The 23,485-nt window shown below is 40.0% G+C and overlaps 1 protein-coding gene and 1 non-coding gene across 2 annotated transcripts in view; one reads left to right on the top strand and one right to left on the bottom strand.

Moving 5' to 3' along the window:
• The first annotated feature begins 763 nt into the window (after window positions 1–763).
• LOC141135795 (U2 spliceosomal RNA) lies at window positions 764–954 on the top strand. The gene has a single exon (XR_012243646.1). It is a non-coding gene; the product is annotated as a U2 spliceosomal RNA (small nuclear RNA).
• Window positions 955–9,179: 8,225 nt separating this feature from the next.
• The window catches only part of NMB (neuromedin B), a 33,079-nt gene continuing 18,773 nt past the window's right edge, over window positions 9,180–23,485 (bottom strand). The window contains exons 2-3 of the mRNA XM_073623997.1: window positions 14,574–14,737; window positions 9,180–9,504 (exon numbers count right to left, since the gene is read on the bottom strand). Of these exons, the coding sequence (XP_073480098.1) occupies window positions 9,454–9,504; window positions 14,574–14,737 (215 nt within the window). The 3' untranslated portion in view covers window positions 9,180–9,453. The remainder of the gene's footprint in view (window positions 9,505–14,573; window positions 14,738–23,485) is intronic.

Here is a 23,485-nt window from a genome sequence, read left to right as displayed (position 1 = left end):
TGTTAAGGCTTAAAATGAGAACCCCCACGTGAAAAATACCACCCCAAACTAAAAAAATATTGTGCCCCTCCCACACACTAACAAACCCCTAGTCAAACACACAGCATGCCAGCCCATGAAAGGGGGGTGGATGCTTGGGGGCAGGAGGGGCTCGGGCACCCCAAAAGTCAACCCCCTTGTTTCCATATTCAGGGGGGACAAGGGCCTCTTCCACACAACCCTAGGCTGAGGTTGTGGGGGGCTGCAGACAGGGGGCTTTACGGAATGTGGGAAGCCCCTTTAAACTAGTGGGTACAAGGTGCTTTGTAATTGGTATTGGGCTGAGCCCAACGTGCCCCAAAGGCAGCCAGGTATGTTGAGTGCATGTGGCCTTGAATGGTTCAGGAGAGGGTTGGGTGCTCACTCTTCTTGCCCCTTTCCTAGCTGGCCATATTGTATGCTCTTCTTACAGCCTTTTGAGAATAGAGTGGCATTCCCCTTTAAAAGCAAAAGTTAGCCCATAGAAATCCAAGGGATTAGAGGAGGGAGACAAGAGCATTGGAGAATGGAGTGTGGAGTTGCCCTTTAAAATCAAAAGCTAGCCCATTGAAATCATATGCATTAGAGGGGGAAGGTTAAATGTCCTTTTAGGAGGAGCTAGAGGAGAGAGAGGCTTTTTACATAATTTCAACAAGGTGCACGTAATATGCTAACATGACCTGTTTGCAAATCTCCTTTAAAAAAATACATAAAGTTGAACCAGTGTAAAAAAAAAAATTTTGGCATCGCTTCTCAGCCTTTTGGCTAAGATCAAGTGTAGTATCTGTTCTTATCAGTTTAATATCTGATATGTGCCCTATCTGGGGACCATATATTAAATGGATTTTTATAACAGGAAGATGGAAGAAGAGTTTCCTCTGTCCACTCCACGCATCGACCTGGTATTGCAGTACCTCCAGGACCGGTGCACCAAAAAAAAAAAATTGGCAAGATTAGAAGATTAGAGGTGCGCCCGTTCAACCCATGCAATTGCATGTACGTTGCTTAACATTTACTAAGATTTTGACAGCGCAGTGAACAAGCTTATGTGAACGAGTGCATGCGCATGCACACTGCTTACATTGATCTCACGCAGTTCTAAAAGTACTTGCAGGCGCAGCAGGCTTTCTCTGAAAAAGTTACTTTCTCATTCTATTTTGGGCATATTTGTTACTTGGGCAGTTGTTACTAAACTTCCTCACATCACCCTGTAATATTGGCACCTCCATCTTCTGTTAATATTGAATTGGAGAAGCCGTGCGCCATGTCCATAGTGGCGCACAGATTGCATTCTCCCATGCGCCGAGATTGCTATAGTAAATGGGGGATTCGAGCTCTGCTACCAGCGCACCATGTCGTAAATATGGAAATGTGGGTTGCACCTCACCCTGCGCCTCTACTGATTGCCCACGGCTTTAGTAAGTCACCCTCATAGTCTTTCAAAACATGTGTAAGGTCTGCCAGAGACTGTCTGCTAGGTTGGGTGGTTCAGGAAGTGTCTTATCTGAAAGTATGGATCACCAGGTAGGAAATTGCAATCTAGAGCTCAGTGGAGACAAGGCTTGCTGCTGCACAAAAGTCCCCTTATCAAAGAAACCATCTGCTCTTGGGGGTTCTTGAAAATCACAGTGTGAAAGGAAGTCAGGGTGAGAACCTGGGAGAGAAAGGTGGGGTTGAAGAGGATAGATGTCACCGGACTTGGTAGGGGTGAAATGTCTGCAGCTTTACAGTTGGAATGGAAACACTTAAAGCATTGGCTGTAAGAAGGTGTGGTTTACCACCTTGGGTTGGGTATGTCAAAAGGAAATCCAGGGTAATGTGTCCTTTCAAGAGAAGGATTGTTCTAATATAACCCAGTCTTTGGTTTTACAATGCACATGCCAATCCATAAGCCTAACTAGATGAAAGACTGAGTAGTAGCAATTCAAATTGGGAAGGTAATCGAAAAGTTATTTTGACACTACATTATCAGTTCCTGGGGTACAGTGATGTTGAGGGTGTAAGACTTTTAATATTTTAATTTGAGATTGAGCCAAATCTCCTTTAGAAGACACGGTGGGTTGGTGAGAATTTCTGTGGGGGGAATAGATGTATAGTGTTGGTGTAATCAGCCTTCAACAGGTGACCATTGACTTTGATTCTAGCCTGAAGGATGCTGTACAAAGTGAGACTCCTCATACTCATCTTGGTGCCCAGACCAATGGAATTAAGTATGCAAATCGGCCAAAATGTACAAACTGTCCGTAACCCTAGGTGGATCCCGATTACTGGGATCCGCTGGCTGCTGGGAGTTGCCCGCTGGTGGCCCCTGGACCTGTTCCATTTGGCTCTGGGAACCACAGCACCACCAGCAGGTGATCAAGGTCCTGACAAAAACATTCAATCCTAAATTTAGCATGCAATATCATGTAATAAGAATCTCATTTCTGGACATGGAAATTTTTATACAACCAAATAGGCTACTACCGTAGTCACAACCCTGTATACACAGCCAACGGCTGGAAACTTATCATTGTATGCATCTAGTGACCACCCTGGCCCACTGGTCAAGAATAGTCCTTATGGCCAGTATATCAGATTACACCCCAACTGTACATTAGATGTGGACTTCATCTTTCAAGTGCAACAGCTACAAAAAAGATTACTCAAGTGTGGCTAGAGTAAAAAAATTCTCAAAAGGACATTCCACAGAGCCCTACAGCAAGACAGAACATCACTTCTGTGTGACACTAGTAAACGTGAATATTTAAACACAGTAAGATGTATTACTAAATATTCTAATCAACACATACAAATGCATCAAAGCATCCAATATATTCTTATTGGGGATGATATCATCTTCAAATATGTGCAATATATCCTTTAAATTACCTATTGATGGGTGACATTTATATGTGAAGTCATTACTCTAGCCAAGAAGATCTTTGGAACCTTGATACGGTGTGTATTAAAAATGCAAAGTTAAAGTTTTGGTCTTCTGGGTATTTGCTCTGGGTCTCTTATTAAACATGTATACCTGACAGCCAGGATTTATGTGCCCCTTGCTTTAGTGCTCCCATACCCGCCGGTAAAGACTTGCCCCTTGGCGTTCCACATGCTGTTAACCTCTTTGGGTGATGGGTAAGCTTTTATACAACTTGACACCTGGAGCTCCATGTCCAAACATATAACATCCATATTGTACTCTAATTTACTCTATTATGATTGTCATTGTCTTCTTATAGATACTTGTGGAGGGGACTGTGGATTTTTATCTCTTCTGGAGACATAACTGTGTTGACATTGTATTTAGTCTGCTGACTCCACTTCATCTTTCTGGGGGTTTTCAAAGCCAGCCTCCCAGAGACAGGAAGTGCTAATGCATATTAATTATTCAAAACACTGTGATATTAGCAGCCAACAGTAGAGGGCAGCAGATCCCTACATACCAATACATTAGAAACATGGATTCTGCCTCAAATGGTAGAATCCCTGGAATATCCAAGAGAGCTGAAAACATTGAAACATTTCGTGAAGGGACCCCACTTTTTCAGGAGGATAAAAGGAGACCAATACATCTGCAAATTGTAACTTATAGTATATAAATCATTAAAATCGTATGACAAATCAAATACTCGCTACTTGTGTATTCAAAAATCTCACAAACATGGATTCCAGAACTTTGATTCTCTGGGGTGGGAGAGACGGGGACGAGTGTGGGGACATCGAAAAGACAGAGAATGGCCTGGCCCCGCACCCATTTCCTCCACACTGGCTGTAATTGACAGCAGCAGGAGCCAATGACTCCCACTGCTGTGTCTTAGCCAATGAGGAAAGATATCCTTGGCTCTTGTGCACATTGCTAGATTGAAATTGAGCTCAAGTAAGTAGGGGGCGGGGGCCTCTGGTGGGAAGCTGCTTGCAGAAGGTATTTTACCTTCATGCACTTAAATTGGTACATCCAGTTCTTCACTAATTATATACAGAAGGACTAAAACCCTGTATTTAGGAAGACATAAGAAAGTAAACTGAGCTTGTGTAGCAAGTCACTCATGGAGTTACTGATACAACAATATACCCAGGATACAGTGTGATATTGAAACAATGAACCTGCAAACACAATATCATGTGCAAAATTTACCATCTTACAAACCCATGATGTTGGAATCTGTATAATTTAAACAGGGAGATAATAGATATACTGTATTGGGGTCTGCTGTCCTCTACTGCTGGCTGCTAATATTACAGTGCTATGTAAAATAATAAAACTTCTTGTCTCAGGGAAGGTCTTTGAAAACCCCAGAAAAATGAAGTGAAGAGAGATTCAAGCCGCATAGCCGTATACAGACAGGGGCTGCTTCTGCTGCTGTATTTTTACCCAGAACAGAAGTAGAGACTAATATGCAAGTATTCCTATGTTCCACTAGTTTAATTGCAGCTGTCCATGGCTTCTTCAAGTCTCCGTCCTATTGTTATTATCTCACATGCACAGTGCCAGATTGCTAGGCCTGTGCTACCGTAGGTGTGTAGTGGTCAACTTACAGTATATTAGTAGGTGAACCTGTTTATTGCAACATAGTTTGTATGCAGCGCCTGTTATTGTAATGAACCCTTTCCCTTCTGGGCTGGGAATCTATAGCTCATTTCAGCTGTTTCAGCTTAGGTCTCAATAACCAGCGTAGGCTAGAACCAAGTATGGCATCTGATGGCCACTAAAGCACAGATTAGACATTGAGCTGACTTTGAGTTCCAGTGACACACTACAATTCCTGCCGGTGAGAAGCTCCATTCCAGGCAGCTTGGACAACACTTAAGGATCCCCCCATGACTGCTGAGCTTGTCTTCAAGTCTCTGACACAGACCCTGCATCATCCTCAAGTCCCCTGAAACATTCAACTGGAGGTATCGCTATTAATAACTATATATACTGGGGTATATGTGCACAATTCCTCCAGGACTCCTATTGAACCCTTTTGCTGATAATACCCATTTGTGCATTGGATGTACAGTATCTCACAAAAATGAGTACACCCCTCACATTTTTGTAAATATTTTATTCTATCTTTTCATGTGACAACACTGAAGAAATGACACTTTGCTACAATGTAAAGTAGTGAATGTAAACTCAACACACAGCCATTGATGTCTAAACCACTTGCAACAAAAGTAAGTACACCCCTAAGTGAAAATGTCCAAATTGTCCACCATTATTTTTCAGCACTGCCTTAATCCTCTTGGGCATGGAGTTCACCAGAGTTTCACAGCTTGATACTGGAGTCCTCTTCCACTCCTCTATGATGACATCACGGAGCTGGTGGATGTTAGAGACCTTGCGCTCCTCCACCTTCCGTTTGAGGATGCCCCACAGATGCATCATCCTTTTGTGTCGACACATCTGAAATAAATTGTCTGCTTTTCAATACATCTGGAGTTTGACTGATCACAGGAGAAGAATAATCCTAAAATTTATGTACATCAACGGTAAACCACCACACAGGTATCGTCGCGAATGTCAGAGCAAGAGCAATAAGTCTAGTGCCAAACTTCCTGTGTAACTCTAAACTGGTAACCTGTAATAGCATTTAAAGCTTTGCATATGAAATATTTTATTTGGCGCCATTCCACTGGCAGACGCAATTTTAAAGCTTGACATATTCTGTATCTATTTACTCAGCGTAACATCATCTTTTATATTTTACCAAACAGTTGGGTATATTGTGTTTGTGTGCAATAAAATTAATGAAAGTGTATTTTTTCCCAAAAGAATTGTGTTTGAAAAACCACTGCGCAAATACTGTGTGACATAAGAAATTGCAACACCCATAATTTTATTCTATAAGGCCTATATATTGTTTGGGGGATCTAAGTAATTTTCTAGCAAAAAAAGTAATTTTTATGTGAGAAGTGTCTGAATTTGCTCAGTATTGAAATGCTTAAAGAGGTTGTAACCCTAAAAAAAAAAAAAAAAAAAAAGAAATTGATCCTGTTCCTTTAAAGCGTGAATAACAGCACAATGCTTGTGCTGTGCAATTTGGCCCTTTGTATCATCTAAATTACCTTGCTGATCCTGCCTGGTGCTGCCCTCCCCTCTGTAAACTGACCATGTTTATCATGGCTGCTGATCCATGATACCGTTCAGTTTACGTGCCTTCGTCATCCGCTGTCTCTCCTTGCTCACTTTCTCCCTGCCTGTCAGTGCCTGCCCCTCATCTCCTGCTGCTATCATAACTGTGTGATATTCCCCAGTGTATGTGTTTTTGAAATCATATGCCACTGTATACCTTATTTCATAGCCCCGCTCGGCGCTCATGTAACCACCCACCACTCTCCTCCTCTCCTTGTGCTGGGAGAGAATTTGTGCTCAGAGGGGAATTTTGAGGGGTAGAGGATTTGTGCTAGGATGGGTGATGGAAAGGAGGGATTTGTGCTAGGAAAGATTTTGGGAGAGAGGATTTGAGGTGGGATGGGCGTTCAAAGATTTGTGCCGGGAGGCAGGGGAGTTTGGGTAGAATTCTTTGTTTAGGTAGAATTTTGGCTGGCAAAGGGAATATATGCTTAGAGGGTCCGCATGCAGATTAGTGCATGTTTTTTTTGGGGGGGGCCGACACATAATGCTCATATATTTTGAAGGAGGGCACAGCTTGGCATCTTCGCCCTGGGTGCTAGATAATCTTGTCCTGGGACTGTTGTAGCCTGGTGCTTGGCTAGAGACAGAGAAGTAGGACACTGTGCTGCAGTTCTCTCTGTGCTCCCAATAGACTTCAGCTGGATGGGTCACTCCATCACCTCCATCCATCAGGGGGAGCTGACAAGCAGAAGGAGCTCAAGAGACTTGATGGTTGGTAGCACTGAATTATGAGAGATGAAGTTTGGGAAATAAATTTTACAAAGGGAGTCAATGGACTACAGAACTACAATTCCCAATTCGAGCCGGGAATAAAGAGAGAGGGAGCTGTATTTTCACAGGCTGAATACCAAGGGGTTTCCTCTTTGCTGCAAGGTTTCCGAGGTGTGCACATCCCTGATCCTGTGTGCACATCAACCTGCTACAAGCCTGAGGCCGTGTGCTGAGGACCGAGTTGCTCTAGGCAGATCCAGAAGTGAGCTGACATCTGAAAAAGAGGACTCCTGTTTCTGTATTGCTGGGGCTGATGAGAAGACACTGCTGCCATTAACCTGTTGCTGCTCATGTTGCACTGACTCATATGCATCACCATAAAGACTGGACCTCAATGCTGGCCGGCTGAAGAACGAGGGCTAAAGACTGCTCACCCAGATAGGTGCTTCATAATCTCCTATATATAATTTCCTATTTTCCATAGCAAGAGGTACCTCTTTAGGGAGTCTTAAATTTCATCGCAGCCATTCATATAGAGTGCACTTTAAAGTGGTTGTAAACCCTTACAGACCACTTTTCCCTACAGGTAAGCCTATAGCAAAGCTTATCTGTAGGTACTGGAAATATCTTCTAAACCTCTATGGTTTAGAATATATTTACCATATACACTTGCGCCAACATCATCGGCGCATGCACACTGCCATTTCTATAGTGCCCGTGCCTTGACTGTCGGCTCCTGCGCACATGTGCGGGAGTGACGTCATGCGACTCCGGCCAGTAACAGAGCCGGAGTTCACGGCCCTGGAAGGAAGAGGGGTGAAGATGGATGCTTCCTGCAGCGTGGGACAGCGGGGACAGCACGGGCTTTCTTTGCAGGTAAGTGCCACATAATAGGCTAGTATGCGATGCATACTAGTCCATTATGCTTTTACTTTGCAGGGTTTGTAGTAAACAAAAGAGGAAGTAAAACCGTCAGGGTTTACTTCCTCTTTAAAGCCTACTGTTTATCCCATGTTTTCTAGTGCTATTACTTATTGCTGATTTTGGGGATTACCAGGTTTACGCTAATTTAGCTGCCTAGAACTCTATTCTATGCTACTATAGCCCAGTGAACATATCGTTTAGTGAACTTTAATTGACCTGATCCTTTACTTACTCATTTATGTGCATATCGGTATTTACCACAACCCATGACAACATATTGGGGTCACTTACCACAAACCAGTTTGATGTTTGCTTATTGATAGTGAACCTTACTTGTGTACAGGGTATCTACATTATATTTGTGCTCCCAATAGCAGTTCAGTATCCATTTGCTTAACCCGGTGTGTCAGTGAGATGTCAGGTTGTTCTCAGAGTCGAGGCAGAAGAACAGAGAACCCAATCTACCAAGTGGCTCCTGCGTAGGGTAGCACTACAGTATGGTATTTGTTTATGATACAGAGTGCTTTACCAACTAAATATCATTTAGTTAGGGTTTATATGTACTTTAATGTTTTTATGGGGATCTGCTGCCCTCTAATGTTATCTGCCAATATCACACTGTAATGTATAATTATGTATTAACATATCCTGTCCCTGGGGGCTGGGTTAAAAACCCCAGAAGGAGGAAGACAAGGGAAAATCTCAGCGTGTCCTGTCAGTGCTGCTAAAATCAAGCCAGAAGGGACTATTATGCAAGTATTTGTAGACTCTAATAGTTTACCTGCAGCTGTTCATAGCTTCTTGGGAGTGTTTCTGAATCCTTGTGACAGACAAAGTATCTCTGTCCTATTGTTATTATCTCACATGCACAGTGCCTTATGGCTATATATGTGCTACTGTACGTCACCTTCCAGTATATTGGAATATTAACCTGTTTATTACAATAGAGTTTATATACAGCTGCTGTTATTTTAGTTATTTTAGTTAACCCTATCCCTTCTGGTCTGAGAATCTATAGCTAGTTTCATCTTAGGGTTCGATAACCAGAATAAGCTAGAGTCAGGTTAGGCATCTGATGGCCACTTCCTGTAGTTAGAGGTCTGGTTGCATGTCAGATTATAAACTACTAGGGAATGACTAAAGTGCAGAGTAGATAGGTTGACTGAGTTAAAGTGCCAAACCATTGTTTCTGTGCGTGTGCGGAGGATCTCCCCATCACGGCAGATCTTGTCCTCAGGTTTCCAACACAAAGATGTGATCATCCTCAGGCACCTCTGCAACTGGACTTTACTGCAATATTCATCTGGAGGTATCTCTATAAATACCTATATACTGTATACCCCGAGTATATGTGCAATTCTAAAAGATTCATTAGTCTATGACTTTTGGTGTCAATAGAGAAAGAGTAATAAGCCTTTTCTGTGCAAAGAATGTCCTTTATTCACAGGTTTTCCGAGAACAGATTTGTAAAATGGCAGAAAAAATAATACATAGTCCTAGAATGACAGCCATTACTTGAACATGTTAAAACCAACCTCATTTTATGAATGAAAACACACCCATTTTCATTAGTATTTTCTTTTTATTTGTAAACAATAACCTTTGGAATGTCTGAAACAAATTTCGTATCTCAGGCACAAATATATATATTTACTTTGATTTATTTTATATGTACAGGAAAATAAATATCTTCTTTACTTCCGGGACATGTTAAAATACTGCTCCAGAATCTTCTTAAGTATCCGCTGGAAAATTAAAATTCAGTGATCACTATAATGATACAAGCAAGTTATTTGCACATGGGGGAAATATAATTTGAATATAGCCTCTTTTTATTAACCAAAACCTGAAGTGCTCCACCTCTTTTTGTGATCGATGTTTTAGATTCACACATGCATACATAGTTCACATAACCTGCCTTCTGAACTACAGAGGTGCTTAGAGGAGGAGTTTCAGGAGGCGGAGTCTGAACAAGAATGACTGCTTGCAGGCAGCAAGGTACCATGGGATATGTAGTCCTTAGAAATTGAAAGTAGATTGCAGAGGAGAAACTGCAAAGCATGCAGGGCATCCAGGCAGTTGTGTAAAGCAATGGCTAGCATGCAGGCAGAACTCACAACATGAAAGGAGATTTTTTCAAGAAAGCTTATATTGGATTGTCACATATACAATAACTATTGTTTGTATTGGTATTATATTGCTGATGTTATGAAAGTGTATGCTGTAACCATAGAGCTCCTTTAAGGTTAAGGCATCTTGTAGTAACAGAAACTGCTAATGTTAGTCTTTAAAATGATTCCTGTTTTTCTGTGGAAAACCTTGCCTTTAGGCTGGGTTCACAATATTTCGAATTGGATGCGAGTTTGCCTGCAACATCAGATTGTTAGTACAGTGCTATTGTGTTCTGACAGGGGGATGGTCCCCCCCGCCAAAACACTCCGGTCAGCGCTCTCAGCCATTGGCTAAGAGCGCCGACTGGGAGACGGTCGGCAGACCTTTATCAGTCACTACCCTTCAACAGAAGCCGGCAGAATGGCCGGCTTCTGTTAGACCGGCTGCCATACACATGGACCACCTGACATTCGGTCTGTGTGTACTAGGCTTAAGACATTTAGTAGCAGCAGCAAGCTTTTTGTATCACCTGTAATGATGGGGTCAAAAAACTAAAAATAGCCCTTTATAGTACAAAAACTGCATATAGGCACTACTATAAGGTATTTAGTATTACTATCACGGTTTCACAGTATAAATGTATATATACTGTATATAACTTTATATATATATATATATATATATATATATATATATATATATATATATATATATATATATATATATATATATATTTTTTTACACTGTGTGTGTGTAGGTGTGTGTGTGTGTATATATATATATATATATATATATATATGTATATATATATCAAATATATATTTATTTATTTTCTGTGCAAAAGATTTAGGCGGGTGTGAAAAAAAAGGCTGTAAATTAAGAAAGCTTTCATAAATCGAAGTGTTATGCCCCGTACACACGGTCGGATTTTCCGACGGAAAATGTGTGATAGGACCTTGTTGTCGGAAATTCCGACCGTGTGTAGGCTCCATCACACATTTTCCATCGGATTTTCCGACACACAAAGTTTGAGAGCAGGATATAAAATTTTCCGACAACAAAATCCGTTGTCGGAAATTCCGATCGTGTGTATACAAAGCCGACGCACAAAGTGCCACGCATGCTCAGAATAAATAAAGAGATGAAAGCTATTGGCCACTGCCCCGTTTATAGTCCCGACGTACGTGTTTTACGTCACTGCGTTCAGAACTATCGGATTTTCCGACAACTTTGTGTGACCCTGTGTATGCAAGACAAGTTTGAGCCAACATCCGTCGGAAAAAATCCTAGGATTTTGTTGTTAGAATGTCCGAACAAAGTCCGACCGTGTGTACGGGGCACTAGTGTTACTAAACCCACAACAGTAAAATCAGTCTGTATATGCAGTAAAGCATGCTTGTTATATTCACCGTGGAACCTAAGAGGTTAATCCTCTGCATTGTGTAAAAAGGCTGCTTAATCTCGTATGCACAGATCCTCCTCTTCCTCCACTGACTCCAAAACATGTCTGGATAAGACAGAGCCTTTGGAGTCAGGCTGCACATGCTCAGTTTGGTGTGTACTGCTAGATAGGTTTTTTTTTTCTTCAGAGAGTGCATGTGATCAGCACAGGGCCAATCAGCACTGCCCAGACATGTCCAGACAGAGGGTCTGGAGCCCTGCAGCCTCATTGGACCGCTCAGTGCAGTATGAAAACTCCTCCTACAAGCTTCACCAGGAAAAGATAGAAGTCACAAGACCACTATATACTGCTGATGAGAAAAGGTATTTAGCAGTTTATATTTACTAAAATATTTGCATTTCCATGCTCTGTGTACTGCGGAGACCAGATATAGTGAATGCAGTGTCCTGGGTTTAGTAACAATTTAATAATTTATTTTTATCAATAAACAAAATGAGTAAAGAAAAGTAACTGAACAGAAGACAAATGCAAATCAAATAAATATTTGGCGTGACCACCCTTTTGCCTTCAACACATCATCAATTATTCTACGTACACTTGCACACAGTTTTTGAAGGAACTGAGCAGTTCCAAACATTTTGGAGAACTAACTACAGATCTTCTGTGGATGTAGCCTATCTCAAATACTTCTGTCTCTTCATGTAATCCCAGACAGACTCAATGATGTTGAGACTCTGTGGGGGCCAAACCATCACTTCCAGGACTCCTACGTTTGGGGTCATTGTCCTGCTGCAGAATAAATATAGGGCCAATCACACTCCTGCCTGATGGTATGACATGATGGATAAGTCTTTAGCATTGAGGAAACCATTGATCCTGACCAAATCTCCAACTCTGTTTGCAGAATGCAGCCCCAAACTTGCAAGGAACCTCCACCATGCTTCACTGTTGCCTGCAGACACTCGATATTGTACCGCTCTCCAGCCCTTCACAAACAAACTGTCTCCTGCTACAGCCAAATATTTCAAATGTTGACTCATCATTCCAGAGCACCTTTTGCCATTTTTCTGCACCCCAGTTCCTATGTTTTTGTGCATAGTTGAGATGCTTAGCTTTGTTTCCACTTTGGATTTATGGCTTTTTGGCTGCGATTCTTCCATGAAGACCACTTCTGGTCAGACTTCTCTGCACAGTAGATAAATGTACCTGGGTATCATTGGTTCCGCAAGTTTTGCGCATGTTCTGTGCAGATGGCACTGCTGGACAGCTTCCGATGTCGAAGGGAAGGTAGCATGCCATGTCCCTGATCTGCTGCATTACGTTTCCATGGCTGCCACTGTGTCTACAGTGCTCAACATTGCCGGTTTCATTGTGCCTCTCCAAAAGAGCTTGAACAGCACATCTTGAAACCCCAGTCTGCTTTGAAATATTTGCCTGTGAGAGACCTTGCTGATGCAGTATAACCTTGTGTGCTCAGTCTTGTCACATGGTGTATGACCTGTGACATCAAACTGTCTTCCACAATCTCACCTTAGAGTTTGGCTGTTCATCACTCAGTTGTAAGCCTCCTACACAGTGGTTTCTGTTTGTTAATGACTATGCTTCAACCTATATATGAAATTGATGATCTATAGCACCTGCTTGGTAAAATTGGTTAATCATACACCTGGGTCTAATCCTACAAAATCCTGGACTTTTTGCAAGTGTGCAAAGTGTGCAAGTGTAAGAATTGATGCTAGTTTGAAGCCAAAGGAAAGTCACAGCAAATATTGATTTGATTTAGATTTTTCTCCTGTTCACTAATTTTGCATTTTGCAAATTGATAAAAAAAATGTAAAATATATATTTTTGAATTTTTGATAGCATTCTTACTTTACCAGCATTTCTTAACATATATATATATATATATATATATATATATATATATATATATATATATATATATACATACATACATACAGTGGATATAAAAAGTCCACACACCCCTGTTAAAATGTTAGGTTTCTGTGATGTAAAAAAAAAATGAGACAAAGATAAGTAATTTCAGAACTTTTTCCACTTTTAATGTGACCTATAAACTGTACAACTCAATTGAAAATCAAACTGAAATCTTTTTAAGGGGGGGGGGGGGGGAGTAAAAATAAAAAACTAAAATAATGTGGCTGCATAAATGTGCACACCCTTTTATAACTGGGGATGTAGCTGTGTTCAGAATTAAGCAATTACATTCAAACTCATAATAAATAGGAATCAGTACACACCTTAACCCCAAATAACATTCAGCTGTTCTAGTAGGTCTTTCCTGACATTTTCTTTTCATTTTCCGCAGAAAGCTTATAAAAGCATCAGAGGGATCTCATTGTTAAAAGGTAAGAGTAAGGAGAAGGGTACAAAATAATTTCCAAGGCATTAGATATATCATGGAACAGAGTGAAGACAGTCACCACCAAATGGAGAAAATATTGCACAACAATGACATTACCAAGAACTGGACGTCCCTTCAAAATTGATGAAAAGACAAGAAGAAAACTGATAAGAAAGGCTGCCAAGAGGCCTACAGCAACATTAAAGCAGTTACAGGAATATCTGGCAAGTACTGTTTGTGTGGTATATCTGACAACAATCTCCTGTATTCTTCATATGTCTGGGCTATGGGGTAGAGTGGCAAGACAGAAGCCTTTTCTTACGAAGAAAAACATCCAAGCCTGGCTAAATTTAGCAAAAACACATCTGAAGTCTCCCAAAAGCATATGGGAAAATGTGTCATGGTCTAACGAAACCAAGGTTGAACTTTTTGGCCATAATTCCAAAAGATATGTTTGGCGCAAAAAAAACACTGCACATCACCAAAAGAACATTATACCCACAGTGAAGCATGGTGGTGGCAGCATCATGCCTTGGGGCTGTTTTTCTTAAGCTAGAACAGGGGCCTTAGTTAAGGTAGAAGGAATTATGAACAGTTCCAAATACCAGTCAATATTGGCACAAAACCTTCAAGCTTCTGCACACCTATGCAACCATATTATTTCGTTTTTATATTTTAACTTCAGTCCACCTAAAAGATTTCAGTTTGTTGTTCAACTGAATTGTACAGTTTATAGGTCACATTAAAAGTGGAAAAAGTTCTGAAATGATTTATCTTTGTCTAATTTTTTTTACATCACAGAAACCTGACAGGGGTGTGTAGACTTTTTATATCCACTGTATATATACAGTATATACATTTTATGCTTTCCTTGCTGCCATTTTTCTAAGTGGTTCTTGCTGTTGCTTTGTATAAGCACATATTCCTGTAGTCACCTGTGCTCCTTGCATCTGGCTGGGTGACAGTGCTCTTCGCTGCTCTTGTAGTAGAGTGGCTCTCATGTTCTCCATAGAGCGTGGTGGAAAGATGTCTGCCTCTTCCATATCTTGTTGTCCTAATCTGTACGTGTCTTGCAGGCTCTTCTTACCCATAAAGTGTCCTGACAAAAAAAAAAAAAAAGATGGTCAGCGAATATTTGTAGGGTTGTTTTGCCAGTGGAAAGGACCTTTCCTTTTGTACCAGGTCATAAGAATTTACCATTTTATATTTCTTTGATAGCAGACAGATGCTGTATGAGAGCTATGGTAATAAGGACAGGTAAGCGTATTATTATTATTATTATCATCACTATAATCACTATAATCCTTTGAGTATCTCAAGAACTGTAGCAGTGAGTTTGCAGGCCTTCAATACTGCTCCAGCCATCACTATTTTTGCATAAAAGAGGACAGGACAACTCAAGATGGGTGGGAACACAAGAACAAAAACGGGAGAAGAAACATAACAAGGTGCTTATGGTAGGGATACCTCATCAGTTGAGAAGTCAAGAGAGTGCCTGAGGGTCACTTAGCCCGGCCTCCACTTATAATATCACTTTTTGGAGGACTAACCCTTTAAAGTATTTACTAATCTTCATTTAGTAGTGATGATGCTGGGGTGGAGTGTGTTAGTAATATGTTGTGTTCTCTGCTGTTTGTCACTAAACCCATGTTTGTGCTAAATAATTTCCTGTGTTTATCTGATGGTTACAAGGTTATACAGTATCTATTACTTTACTTGTAATAAAATGAAATTTCTGGTTGTTTGTAGAGTAAGATTATTGTGTTACACTGCCTTCCCTGCTGGTTGTTTCATACAGAACATAATAGAATAAATGTTTTCCTTATCAAGATTGTGAGTGCTTTGGTTATACTTTAATACTGATATAAAGTGAATTGCAATTTATAATTGCTGCTCATAAAATAATAATTATCAGAGCAATTTGCTAAAGACATACAATGCTGTGAAAAAGTATTTGCCCCCTTTCTGATTTTTTTTTTTTTTTTTGCATATTTGTCACACTTAAATGACTCAGATCATCAGACAAATTTTATTATTACACAAAGATAACCCGAGTAAATATAAAATGCAGTTTTTAAATGATGGTTTCATTTATTAAGTAAAAAAAGATATGAAAATGAACCACAGTGCCAAAGGATTAAAGTAAGTGAAAAAACCTCATGTATGTGTTATTATGGATAAGGAAAACTAATTGCTTTACCACATAATTAAAGCATCTGCAGTGTGAAATTGATGTGAACAATTAATAAATGATAAAAAGTATACCGCGCTAAATGCTAAAAAATTACATACAGGTAATAGATATAGGTGATACCAAAGTAAAAGAAAAAGAAAAAAGATTTGCGCTAGGTGCTAAGCAAAAAAATATTGATAAGTCAAAAAGCCGTGAAGGGGGTCCTGCAGCTAAACGTTATAACCCCAATACGAGGGCACATAGAAAAAGAATCAAAAAAGGACAACGCAGCGCTGGACCAATTACAAAGTCAGTGAATATGTGGTTGAATACGTGCAAATTATATATAAAATAGATGATGTATAAAATATATATGAATAAATAAAGTGCTGCACTGGACAAATGAATATTAGTGCTGGCACTAATATTCATTTGTCCAGTGTGGCACTTTATTTATTCATATATATTTTATACATTATCTATTTTATATATAATTTGCACGTATTCAACCACATATTCACTCACTTTGTAATTGGTCCAGCGCTGCGTTGTCCCTTTTTAGATATAGGTGATACACTGGTAACAATTAATAAAACAGTCCCCAGTGAAAAAAAAAAAGTGCTTGTGCTAGTGGGACAGTATCCAGTGCTGTGACTTTAATAATAGATGGATGATTCCGTGCTTCTTAAGTACTTAAAATAGGGTGCCCCCCCCCTCCGTTGGATGTGCACTCACTCCTGGGAGTGGACCAACTATCGCTAGTTAGGTCAAATGCGCGTGTGGGACGACTCCTGTGGATGCCCTCTGGTCCGATGATTGGCTGCGGTGAATGTTCCTCATATAAATAAATATAATAGAAAAAGCCTCATTGCGCAGTGCCGTTGATAAAGAGCGTTTTATTCTCACATACTTACATGTATGAGTGCCTAATGTCCTGGTACCCGGAGTGAACAGCAGGCATAAGTAAATCCGTGAAATCCGCCTGATTAGTTCATACAGCCGCTGGCTTCAGTGAAGGCTTGATTTCCAGGTTGAATGTGTGGGCGGAAGTGTGTCACGATAACGAGTTTTGACTCATCTGGGAGGTGAGCGCGCATTTTTACTGGTGGTGGTGTGCACTCCTTTTGAGGACGAACAATCACTGTGGTGGAATTGTGTGGATACACTGATCACAAGAAGAGTTTTTCATGTTTGATTTCTTCATTTTTTCATTTTATGGACTATTCATTTATATGTAGGATTTATTTATTTTAGAGATTTGCACTTTATATTTATAATTTTACACATAGCGCTACATTTATTTATTTACTATCCATTTTAATATTAAAATTTGTTTGATGATCTGAAAAATTTAACTGGGAGAAATATGCAAAAAAAGAAAAAATCAGGAAGGGGGCAAATACATTTTTAACAGGACTGTATATGTATTGCAAGACTGTCAGTAGACTCTAGAACAGTGTACATCCTATAACAATTCATTTTCAGATTCTTAAATGTGACATTAGCTTTTTTTAACTGAATAGTTGTGCTTTCAGAAAACCAGAACACTAGTAAATGGGTTTTAGCGTGAAAATGGTTAGCATGTTTACCCGAGCATTGCCTGACCATATCAGCTTCAGCTGTGGTCAGACAATACAACCAGCTGAGCGCTATACAAAATATAGGTGCAATCTTGCCATATGGGTGCCAGAAAGGAAAATAAATGTAATTAATTTGCTAGGATCCCACATAAAATATGTGATGGTTCTCATAGCGTAAACCCAATTACTCAGTGCTCAGGATATGCCATCCTATTTATCTCAGTTGGTTCCCTAACTGAAAGAGCACTCATATTGCAGGCAAAATGTAATCTGCTTAAAGGATAGGTTCCCCTTTATGGAAAAATTCAAAATCCACATTGTTTTGCAGAAAAAAAATGTGAATTTATTATTTTTTTCCAGCATAAGCCTGGAAAGCATTGCATCCGTGATCAGTAGATCACGGGTGCAATGTGGACTTCTGCAGACATGTTCTCTGGCTTTCAGCCCATACCTCTGTGTGGGATTCCTGTTTGTAAGTCAGAGCACAAGTCACTGAACTATGAGAGTGCTCATAAGCACCCCCACAGCCTATTGAAACTACAAGTCCGTCTTCCATAGTGGAGGTGGTACTTATAGTTTGTTCATTCACAGAAAACTGTGAATGAATGGCGTGGCTGTGTGGGTGTAGCCCTGCACAGCCGTACTCTTTTCAAAATGTGACAGCAAGTGCAGGGAAAAGAGCCCTTGCCCTCTGTCATGGAGAAAGTGGGATCAGGGGGAGAAGCAGCAGGAGCTGGAACATGTTACTTGTTTCAATCTAAATATGGGTGCAACATATGACGTGTTCCAAATGTAAATGTATCTTTTAACACAGGTGATTGATGCTTTTGAATCCTGCACATGTGTGAATATAGCAAGACTGCCAACTGGGTATTTATTTTATTGTAGTAACAAATACCTCCTTGTCCTGTCCCTCACCCCCAGCCCATTCTTTTCCTGCACTGCACCACAGTGAGCTCACAAACCATATCTAGCAGGGATCCTTCATTGCAGAGGAAGGCAAGAAACCTAAAGGACATAGCTTGCCAATGTAGCCTCTATGCTTGTTTCATTTTTAATATAAGAGGCTCAGTTTACTAGGCCTCAACAACTGGTATTTATCATTTCAAAAATACAATCATAGAGCTGAAAGTAATGTTCATTATGGCAAATAACACCTGCATTAAAGCATATTGCATTTTGCCTTAAATAGTCTCCACCCCGCAAGCAATATTCCCAGTTTGTTGCTATGGTAGTTCATAAAGTATGAATTAAGCGACGTTCGGTTAGAATTTACATACTATTTAAATCCATTGTCTTTTGTGGTGCCATCTATAGGTAAAGCCTGGTAATATTGCCCAGCTACTAAACCTGTAGTAACTTATACTGAGAGGCCATTGCTGAATTCCTTTTGAAAATGTTACTGGCCTTGCCAACTTGAAAGAATCATGCAACAAGTGCACTTAGTACTTCTATTCTACCTACTAGTTCTGGATCACTACCTAGAAAGTATTGGAGCCATTGGTTTACCATGACCAGCTAGTAGCTGTTTACATTCATTAAAACATGTACACAGTGGGAGAACAACAGTAACTTAAAGAGGCGCTTCAGTGATTCCTCTTCTTTTTTTTTTCGCTTACTTGTCATGCAGAGTTTTCCTGGATTCAGATACTCACCCACACAACGAATCCAGCATTGTCCTGCTGTAATTCACTGATCAGGTGCAGCCCGGGTCCCATGCCACCAGCCTCCAGTAATTTGTGACATGGCATGGGATCCCAGGAGGCAGAGGCAGCAGGGACACATCTTTCTTGCCTAGGTGAGAATAACGGTGCATGGATGGGGCCAGAACTTTAGTGTAAGCAAAAAAAAAAAAAAAAAGTAAAGAGCCCAAAAAAGTGCTGATTCATATTGCAGAAGGGATGGCAGTGCGCAGAGCTTTGGATGATTTGGAGGATGAAGGTCGACTTTAAGATGGCTACAGGGAAGGGTGATCCCACTACATGATCAGAAGCATGATCTTTCACCATGGAAAACATTTTTTTTAAATAATAGAAACACTATATTCTAAAATGATATACAAGTCTAATAAATGATCTTATTTATGGGCACAGATGTTTGATACCATACTGTTACATGTAAAAAAAAAAATTAGCTATCAATAATACTTACTGTCCTTGTTACACAAATATTCAGCAAATAAAATGGGAAACTAACTGAGGTTGGATACTTGAAAGCCTTCAAGGACATTATACTTGTAAAATAGTAAATAAAGGTTATAGTCTGTACTGGGAAATAGAGCACAGGAAGAAACATTAGCACACCAAAAAGGACACCAAGTTTTTTTTTTTAAGCTATGTAACTTGTCCTTGACAGGTGTCATTTTTTTATGTTTATGAATATGATGCAAATGTGGGTCCCCATTGGGTAATGTAAGTCTCACAAAGGTTACTGGTCACATGGGTGGGCATGATATTTTTTTTCAACTGTAAATCATTTACATTATTGAAGCTTTTTAGTGAATGCCATGTACTCATTATTTAAATAAATAAAACGACTTTTCAACTTGCTGTGAACATTCCAATGATATGGGAAAAATTAAAAAAAAAAAAAAAAGAAATGTTCTAGTTTAACATTGACATGAATATATCATGGTCTATGGATTGCTGTCCTTTTTTTTTTTTTAACACAAGGATTGCTGTCCTTTAATCAGCTGTGATTATTTTCCATTTCTATTTATACCTAAAAGTTTGAACAAAAAGCCTAGTACACACCAGTAGTTTTTTCTTGGTCAACCCAACAGGGCTAAACAAAAAAAAAATTGAGAGCTCAGGAGGAGCCACTGTCTGGCATTAGTACAGCGATTTCTCCTGCTCTGCTATTGTGTTCTGACAGGGGAACACCCCCCCCCCAGAACACTTTGGTCAGCGCTCTCAACCATTGGCTGAGAGCGCTGATTGGGAGCCAAATCGGCAGACCCTTTTCAGTTATCCTACTTCGACAGACTTCTGTTGGACCAACTCCAGTACACACGGGTTAAATGTCGGTCGCCCAACATTCGGCCTGTGTGTACTGTCCAACCAAAAGTAATATATAGCTATTGATGGGACCTGGTGAGATACTCTAACAGTGAGATCTCCCTGTCATAATTCATGACTGTTTCTGTCAAACCTGGAAGTTTTGGGTGATTCAGCCACTTTACATGTTCTAACATCTACTGTTGCATTCTCCATAATTTAAAATAAATTACCAACCCGACAGGTAGTGTGAGAACCCTTCATTTTGTTCCAGGAACTCAAGTGTAGAGAGCTTACCAATGCAGCCCCTGGGTGGTTTAACGCTACAGCATCTACCAAAAAACATAAAATCAGTTTTCAGTGAACTGACCCTTTAAGCCAAGTTTGTAATCGGTTAGTTAAACTGGTGTGTTGTTTTATCTATTTCCTACAGCATTGTTGTAGTAATTATATCATTACAGCTAGCTCTTCTGTTTTAAGTTGTTCAAATTAAAGTGAGGGCACTTGTGCATGCTCGCTTCCAAGCCCAGCTCCCTCGTCACTGGCTGTGATTGACAGCAGCAGGAGCCAATGTCTCTAAGCCAATGAGAAGGCAGGGAGCCAAGAGAGCAGCTGCTGTTGGGCATATCACTACATCGAGATTGGGCTCTGGTAAGTAATAGGGGGCAGGCGAGTGAGCTGCATACTAAAGGATTTTTTTATACCTTCATGCATTCAATGCATGAAGGTAAAAAACCTTCAGCCTTTAGAGTCACTTTAAGGTAAAAACCTTCTGTGTGCATCCCTCCCATTATACTTATCTGAGCCCAATCTCGATCCAGTTCTGTACGCGAAAGCAGCGTCTCTCTCTCTCTCTCCTCAATGGGCAGATTGATAGCAGTGGGAGCCAATGGCTCCCGCTGCTTTCAATCAAATCCTGTGACAAGGGAGCAGGGAACGGGGCCAAGATATGTTGTCTATGTCAATGGACAAAGACAGCATGGCTCGGAATCAAGCTCACAGGTGTTCCACCGTAGGAAGTGGCTTCCTATGGTGGTACACCGAGAAGAAGAGGAGCCAGGAGCACCAGCAGAGACCTGAGAAGAGGAGGATCAGTGCTGCTCTATGCAAAACATTTGCACAGAGAAGGTAAGTATCACATGTTTATTATTTTAAAAACATAAAAACATTGGGTTTACAATCACTTTAAGCTTTTATGCTTAATAAGCAGGTGTTAATTCATAGTGTATAGGACAGCCTTTTTTCAACCAGCGTGCCCAGGCACCCTGGGGTGCCTTCAGGTTTCTTCAGGGGTGTCTTTGCAAAATGCCTAAAAATTGGCCAACAAATCGTATATACAGTAAGCCAGCGGGTGGATGAAGCTTGCCTTTTAGTCACACAAAGCCACGGGTTTTCATTGTGCACCTTACGTCATCAGTTGATAAGAAAGACTAAGGGCACCCACACAGCATCCTTGTTTGTCCTTTCCTGCCCCTTTCCCTCAGCACTGGGGTCCCATTAGCTGACCGAGGGAGAGAAACTGAGGGAGAAGAGAAACATTGGAATACTAGTCAGTACCAGAATGCAAAGATGTATTTGCTTTGGAAGAATAAATCACTTCTAAGGTTGGGTGTCCTACATGTGTGGATGTTGCTGCATTTTATATAACTATTAGTTTAGTGTTTTACATTGTAGAATGGGTTGCCGCAAGATTGTGCATAACTTTAAAGGGTGCCTTGACTGAATAAAGGTTAGAAACACTGGTATAGGAAACAATCAGCGCCACCCCTAACTCTTATTAAAGTGCAAAGTGCAAACTGTATAATTCTGTGGAAAATATAACTAATTATTCGCAGCTGCTGTACACTTTCAGTGAATCCACCTCAACCCACAACGTATTAATTATTTATATATAGTGCAGCACTGCTATCTCTCCTGTGAATACTACTAAAATAAATACTGATACCAAAAAACATTAAATGCAAAATATCTAATGCAAAATTTCATAAACCAATCATTGTATAAATAAATAAATTAAATGTCCTATTGAATAAAGTTCATATGTGAATATGTCAATTCACATATGAACTTTATTCAAAAGGACATTTAATTTATTTATTTATAATGATTGGTTTATGAAATTTTGCATTTGATATTTTGCATTTAATATTTTTTGGTATCAGTATTTATTTTAGTAGTATTCACATGAGAGATAGCAGCGCTGCACTATATATAAATAATTAATAAGGTGTTAATTCATACTGCTAATTTGTTTTAAGAAATGCTGCTTGAAATTCATTTTTCAGCATGACATATGGTGCTGTGAGTGCTAATAATATATCTGCTAAAAATGATTACATTTGATTCATTCTGTTTTGTAATCTTCTTATTTTTATTCGTTTTAGTTGGGTGCAAATGAGGCATGTAAACCAAGTATACCTGAACCAAATATAGCTGTCAATTGTCAGAATGAGTGAGGTTGCGAAAAATGCAGTTCTTTATTGATCATTAAAGGGATTTACTGGCAAAATTGAACATCCCATGCTTATTTTTGACTCTTCCACATATAAACACAGGGAGCCCCCAATGCACCAGAGTTTTATCAGAACCCAAAGCTAGTTACAGATATTGACAGTTGTGCCACCTGCTGGGGAAAGCTGAAAACCATAAAGTAAAACTATAGTATATGCAAATGGTTGTATTTTTATATTCAGTTGCATTCAAATTTAAAAAAGGGATTATGATGATCAGGAGCCCCCTTTATTACGGGGTGACTTCCAGGCAAGTAGTGGATTCTCTTTTTAAATGCCCCGTGTAATGCCCTGTAAATTCTGACCGTGTGTAGGCTCCATCACACATTTTCCATAGGAATTTCCGACACACAAAGTTTGAGAGCTTGCTATAAAATTTTCTGACAACAAAATCCGTTGTCGGAAATTAGGATCGTGTGTACACAAATCCGACGCACAAAGTGGCACGCATGCTCAGAATAAATTAAGAGACGAAAGCTATTGGCTACTGCCCCGTTTATAGTCCCGACGTACGTGTTTTACCTCACCGCGTTCAGAAAGATCAGATTTTCCGACAACTTTGTGTGACCGTGTGTATGCAAGACAAGT

The sequence above is a fragment of the Aquarana catesbeiana genome, linkage group LG03 (genome assembly GCF_042186555.1).
Source record: "Aquarana catesbeiana isolate 2022-GZ linkage group LG03, ASM4218655v1, whole genome shotgun sequence".
Lineage (NCBI taxonomy): Eukaryota > Metazoa > Chordata > Amphibia > Anura > Ranidae > Aquarana > Aquarana catesbeiana.
This window is presented reverse-complemented; position numbering and strand designations above follow the sequence as displayed.